Genomic DNA, 6,715 nt, shown 5'->3' with positions numbered 1-6,715 from the left:
TGAGTTCTGTACTAAAGCAACTCTCTGAACAGGTTCACATTCTACAAGAAACCGTTACATTTAAAGGATTTTAACACGCCACATAAAACTCTGTTCACTACTTTTTATACCTGTTTGTATAAGTGTAACTATTGTTAGACTGGAGAGACTATCTTTACTTATCTATATTGACCAGATCTCTTAAATTAGTGTTATTTTAAAGGAAATCACCAACTTGAGACTGCGAAGCATCCCACCTGCCATGCTCAGATGTTACTTAAAACAATAACTGAGAAGAAAAGAAGAAAAACAAGACATTTCTTTTTTTTCTTTATTTCACTCAGAGCAATAACACCGTTAAAAATAGAGTTTATATATATATTATACTCTGGTCCATCATCTGCAGTATGATTCCGTGATGAAATCCAATGGACCTTCTTTACCCACAAACTAAAAATGTGGCAGTCCATTTCAGAACACTGGCTTCAACAACTGACCCAAAGTTCAGGATACTGATATAATTAGTTATATATCCTTTAATGGAAATTATATTCAAAAGAAAGAAGTAGGCAGAGTTATAGTGTCATTTTGTGGCAGCAAATAATTGTTGTTCGCTCACATAATCAAGACTGGATCTCCACATACACACTGAAGAATTCAATCAAAATGTACTAATTATTATTGGAGCTTGCAGTTGGTGGGTTTGCTGAGAAAGAGACTGTCCTTCAGTTTGTGTCCAGAGCACTTTCAGCCTCGAAAACCTCTGAAGAACTTAGAAAACATTGAGAAATCATCCTGCATGTCAGAACCACCTGAAAGACGCAGAAAATACGTTACTGGGTGATTATTCAAGAATCAAAAGTGTCTTGTAAAAGCATGAAGAATATAACACTGATATTTTAAAATGTCTTTACTCGCTATAGAAACCAGAATGCTTTTTGAATACAATTTTTACCTTTAAGACCATGCATTGCATAGGGAAAAGAGTTGACTAACCTGGCATGAGAGGACCAGACTGATCTTGTGGCCCATCTTGGCCACCTGGACCCCCCGAGATGGTCACTGTAGTCTCTTCATTACCTTTACCGTCTCTGACTGTTCGCCTTTCTTCTACTGTCTACACACACACACAAATGCAATCAGACCTGTTAAAAACCATCTGGACATGCGTGGCATATTTTGAGCCTTGCTACAGATTATTACGATTTGTAATCAGAAATACTTTTGAGGATAAAATGATCCAGGATCACTCACTCCATCTGGTCTGACCACCTTGGTGACACTGATGGACTTAAAAAATGACCTCGTCTTTGGCTGTGAAGGTGCTTGAGTCAAGATCTGATCCAGCCCACCTGAAGACACCTGTGAGTCCAGATCTGAAGGTGGAGCCAGAAGACAAACGGGTTTTGTAAACCAAAGACAATTTATAGGAGTCGCATCAACTGGATATCAGGCAAGAAATTAGGGAATCAAGGCTGAATTGATAGCACAATAAACATGGATAAGATGAAAATAACATTTCTTTGTCAAGTCAGCTTTACTTATTTAGCACTTCAGATTTTTTCAAAGCAGCTTCACAGTAATTCAGCTTCAGTGTTGATTCAGTTCAGTCCAATAACTGTAAAGTTCATCAATAGTGAAATGAGTTCTATTCAGCTATAAGCAGCTCTACAGAAAACAAGTCATTATTCAGCTTGAGTCAGTTCAATTTTGATTATTTCAGTTCAATAATTCAGTGTCAATGTTGCAAAATTCATCAATTATGAAATAAAGTTAGCTATAAAGCAGCTCTACAGAAGACAACAGAGTCATCATCCAGCTCAATTGACCCATCGCCGGGAGTTTGATTGACAAGCGATCTAACCAATCATAACGCCGAATCCACCATTTTGTCCGACAATGCAGTCAGGAGTTAGAGGATTAACCTCGGTGGACTTGAACTTGAAAAATGGTGTGTATTTACGTCTTTCCGTGTTTGAAACAACATTCCTTCTGATGTTCATTCATGTTTATTTGATGCTATAAATTAACTAGTAAGAAGAGATGAGCCGAGGAGCTACAGCAATCTGTCACGACACATTATGGAGCCACAAAACGGTTTTATTGTTCCAATTTCTTAAAAAAATTACACAATTTGAAAGCAGGGACTTTGTTCAATATCATAAGTAACCTGCTCTGTCTTATCTGTCGACGTGTTGTCAGTGTCCTCTTCGCTCCGTGATATATTTTTCAATTGACCCTTCGCAAAGACCCACCCCTCTTAGTTACTGTTGCCTTGTCCGCCAAGCCATGGCGCTGTCACGCCACACAGAGTGAAAAATACATCACGGAGCAAAGAGGACACTGACAACACGTCGACAGACAAGACAGAGCAGGCTACTTATGATATTAAACAAAGTCCCTGCTTTCAAATTGTGTAATTTTTTTTTTAAGAAATTCGAACAATAAAAACTGTTTTGTGGCTCTTTAATGTGTCATGAGAGATTGCTGTAGCCCCTCAGCTCAAGCGTCTCGTGAACCAATCATCTCTTCCTACTAGTTCATTTATAGCATCAAATAAACATGAATGAACATGAAAAGGAATGTTGTTTAAAACGCGGAAAGACGTCAATACAAACCAAGTTCAAGTCCACAGAGGTTAATCTTCAAACTCCTGACTGCTTTGTCGGACAAAATGGCGGATTCGGCGTTAAGATTGGTTAGATCGCTTGTCAATCAAACTCCCGGCGAATGGTCAATTCAGTTCAAGTTATGTATTCATCCAATAGTGTCAATGTAGTCAAATCGATAATATTACTGAATATGAAGTGTCTTTTAAACCCCTTTGCATTTTCAGTCTGAAATGTCATACTGCAGTGATCTACTATTCTTTTATTTGAAGTGTCTGCATGTCCAACAATAGAGTATCTAAACTTATTTGTGAATTACAAAAATTAGGCCTATAACTTCATTTGAATAATTGTGATTTTTTTCAGAATACTTTACTGTCTGTACTTAAATTTAAATAATAAGAATAGTGCAAAATGCATTACCTCCATCCTCTTTTTTCTCATTCTCCTTCGGACTTAATAGACTATCTTTCCAAAGATCATGAAACTAAAAATAAAATGAAGACAATCAGGTGAGAAACCAGCATGGAAAGACTCTAAATCAGGGGTCCAAACCTGCTCCTGGAGGGCCACTATCCTGCAGAGTTTAGCACCAACTTGTCTCACACACTGGCCGGGAAGTTTCTATTATGCTTTGTAAAAGCTTGGCTGAATCCGAAATCACATACATCCCTACTATATAGTAGGCTAAAAACAGTATGTGACAAAAGAAGTACATCTGAATTCACAGTACTCATAAAAGAGTAGGCAAAAATGACCTGGATGACCAACTACTTCTGGTGAAGCAACATGCGGAATGTAGTATGTGTGAACTACATTCATATTACACACATTCACACATTAGCGCTTATACAAAATCAGTACCTACTCAAGAGAGTATGCGATTTCGGACACAGTCTATGAGCTGGTTCAGGTGTGTTTAATTGGGTTGAAGCTAAACTCTGCAGGACAGAGCTGGATTGGACACCCCTACTCTAAAAGTGCACTGAATCACTCCGATTCACCTTTGAGAAGGGTCTCCACTGGGGACCAAAGGGGCTGCTGGGACCTTGTGGAGATGAGGAATCCTTGTCCTTTGGTGCCACAGAGGGGGGAGGGAGGGGTGGATTGTTGGGCGAGCTCTCAGGAGACTTCAGCATGAAATCTCTGAACGGGTTACTACTTCCTGCTCCACTCCTGCCTTTCTCGACACCTTCCTGAGGAGGCGGAGCTTCTATTGATGGGACACCTGAGCAGAGAGCAGCAGGAGTTAGTGACATATATTAAAAATGCATTGCTATCGCTACTGGGCTCATTTACACGACAATGGCGTTTTGAGGGCCTGAGAATGCAAACTTTTGAAAATGGGTTTCAAAGTGCAAGTTTTTGAAAACAATAGTTATTGTCTCTGTGTAAACAACAAAAACATGAATATGTAAAAACTGTGACATCATGCGCATGGGTATTACGTGTTCAGTCTATAGACGCGTAGTGTTTCTTTACAAAGTGATGTCGCCAACTACTGTCCTGGAATGAATAATACAGCGTTTTTAGTCATTTTCGTGGATTGGTGTGAACGGGGATCATGTTGACAACGTTGTCAACGTTGTCGTCTGTATGTGAAAAACACAAACTTTTCAGTTTTTAGTACATTGTTGTCGTGTAAACGTACCCTTGCATATAACTATTTTTTCCTGACACCTTTTGTCTTATCTTTGTGATATATGTATAGAGTTTATTAAATTTGTGATTCTACTCAGCTTATAAAATCTAAATTAAATCATGCAAGATGTATACTTTGCACAAAACAGAAAAAATCCCTGCAAAATGAGCAAATATACATAAACTTGAGGAACAGAGCAAACAAACCTTTACGTCCAAAGCCATGGTGCTCATCAAATTGACCTAGACCAGCAAAGATCTCCTCCATGTCCCTAAAGATCTGGCCGAACAGCTGAGGTTCCTCGAAGCGCATCCCGCCGGGCCCGAAGCTGAAACCAAATCTGAAGGCATCATCAAATGGGTCCTGACGTGGCCTATTAAAGTCGTCGTAGTGGAATCCACTGTCATCGTCTTCATCTTCATCATCATCTTCATGAATCATCCCATCAAAGAAGGGGTCCCTGATCAAAACAGATTTAAATTAGCAAACCAGTCTGAACTAAAAGTCACTGTAGTGTATTAATCTGGAACAGTGCAGGAATAATAAATACACTTCATTTTTCATAGTTTTAAAACATTAAGAAACAATTATTTCATTAAAAAAAAGAAAGGAGTAAACTCAAGTGACAGGTAGCCTAACATCTATTTTTTTTTTTTTCAATATTAAAAAATAAGTAAATAAATAAGTGCATAAGAAACCAGATGCAGCTAATTATTACCTTTTTAATTTCTATAGAAAGCTTTATAATAATATGTCATCTAAGGCTGGTTCATTCTTCCTTAGTATTTTTCACATTTTAGAATAATAATAATGATAATGATGAACAAAACTATAATATAATTAAGAAATATTAATAGATTACGTTTTTAGCACCAGCCCACTGTTATTTATGTCCTGATGTGTCAAAGTAAAACTGAAAGAGAATATGTATTATGTTCCATATGGCTCCACGGTGAGTAAAATTGCACAGAAATTCTGCACTTGAGAAATTAATGTATTACAAAAGCATTCATAACTGTATTGACAAACGAAAATGCTTTAAAACATCACAATGATCTATAGTTTATTTGTATAAAACAGCCATAAAGCATACTTCCATTTACACTAATATAGAAACATCTACAAATAAAAGCAATATGAAGAGTTAAGAAATAATGTCAAGGATGTTATTTTATAACACTATACAAAACGTTGTAGCTTATATATTATTAATAATTAATAGTTTGATATAATATACGACATAGTAGCTAGTCAACTCTCAGGTGACATTTCAAACTTAAACTCTTAGACTCACCTGCGGCCATCACCACGATAATGACCACCGGGAACCCCGAAAAACCCACGAAACAGATCAAATACGCTCATTTAAGGATGCAGTATCCAGTGATCCTTCACAAATGGCACCATAACAGTTGCATCAGAGACCCAGCATAGGTGGAAGGACTCCGAGGAAACCTACGAGATCTTTCCACTTGCTTCCGGAAAACACATTTCAAAATAAAAGTCCGAACATTGCATTTACGCATGCGCCTACGTCATTATCGACTAATAAAACAAGCGCTGCAATATTTTAAAATTTTTTTTTTTTTTTTTTTTTTTTTTTAAAAAAGGGTAATTATAACAGTAATCAAAAAATAAATTTTATATCCAGTAGCATTATTATATGTTGAGAAATAAGACTTGCGCAAAGTTCATATTCATTGTTTACACATTCCTGAGGGACACGTTTACATTTCTGTTTTATGACTCTTCACCACTAGTTTCTTCACTAAAGTCTTTTATTGATTAAAGTTTACTAGAGTATAAAGGAATTTCTCCACTTCCCTGCCACTTAAGTTTATGTACACATCAAATATTTTGTCTGTTAACAATGAAATTGGATTACATAAGAGTAAGACAAATTCATCAACTTAACTACAATGTGTGGCAATAATATTTATGGATGATTCCATGTTATTTGAAAGGCAAGAAAAGCTTAATTTGAGACCTACCAACTCAAATTGCTCTGAATATTTGTTCAAATTAGTTTTCCCAACTGCTACTGCTCTATGGCCTTCTAAATGTGTTTCATGTATAGCAATAATTTGACTAACATCACAAGATGCATGTTAGAAATTCTCTGAGGCTTTTTCTATGCAAAGAATGAACTGAGTAACCAACAAACTTGACCTTTTAAAATGGGCTGCATCAACTGGGCATCTCATATTGGCTTTAAAAGATAATTTGGCTACTTTCTTACATTTGTTTGCAAAGCAACAACTCAAATGATCAAAACTTTTTAAAACTAGAACACAGAAGCAGACTGCAGTTAAAAGGCACACAAACATAGTTTTCTTAAAAAAGACATTCACATCCAAAAATGATGAAAATGTCTTTTTCTTGTTTATTTACTTAATATTTATATATATTTTTTACAAAATAAAAAACATTATGAAACAAAAAAAAGCTAACAAGTCTGTGTAAGGATTTGAGAGGGGAGAAAAGA

The 6,715-nt window shown here is 36.5% G+C and overlaps 1 protein-coding gene across 1 annotated transcript; it reads right to left on the bottom strand.

The window, feature by feature from the left end:
• Positions 1-296: 296 nt before the first annotated feature.
• On the bottom strand, positions 297-5,710 carry hax1 (HCLS1 associated protein X-1). The gene is made up of 7 exons (XM_048202953.1): positions 5,525-5,710; positions 4,437-4,690; positions 3,593-3,816; positions 3,012-3,075; positions 1,234-1,355; positions 976-1,096; positions 297-791 (listed from the first exon to the last, which is right to left on the bottom strand). The coding sequence occupies exons 1-7, from the start codon at positions 5,593-5,595 to the stop codon at positions 727-729; spliced, it is 921 nt and encodes a 306-aa protein (XP_048058910.1). The 5' UTR covers positions 5,596-5,710; the 3' UTR covers positions 297-726.
• Positions 5,711-6,715: the final 1,005 nt, after the last annotated feature.

This window comes from Megalobrama amblycephala, linkage group LG9 (assembly GCF_018812025.1).
Source record: "Megalobrama amblycephala isolate DHTTF-2021 linkage group LG9, ASM1881202v1, whole genome shotgun sequence".
NCBI lineage: Eukaryota > Metazoa > Chordata > Actinopteri > Cypriniformes > Xenocyprididae > Megalobrama > Megalobrama amblycephala.
Note: the sequence above shows the minus strand (reverse complement) of the source record. Positions and strands in the feature narration are given on the sequence as shown.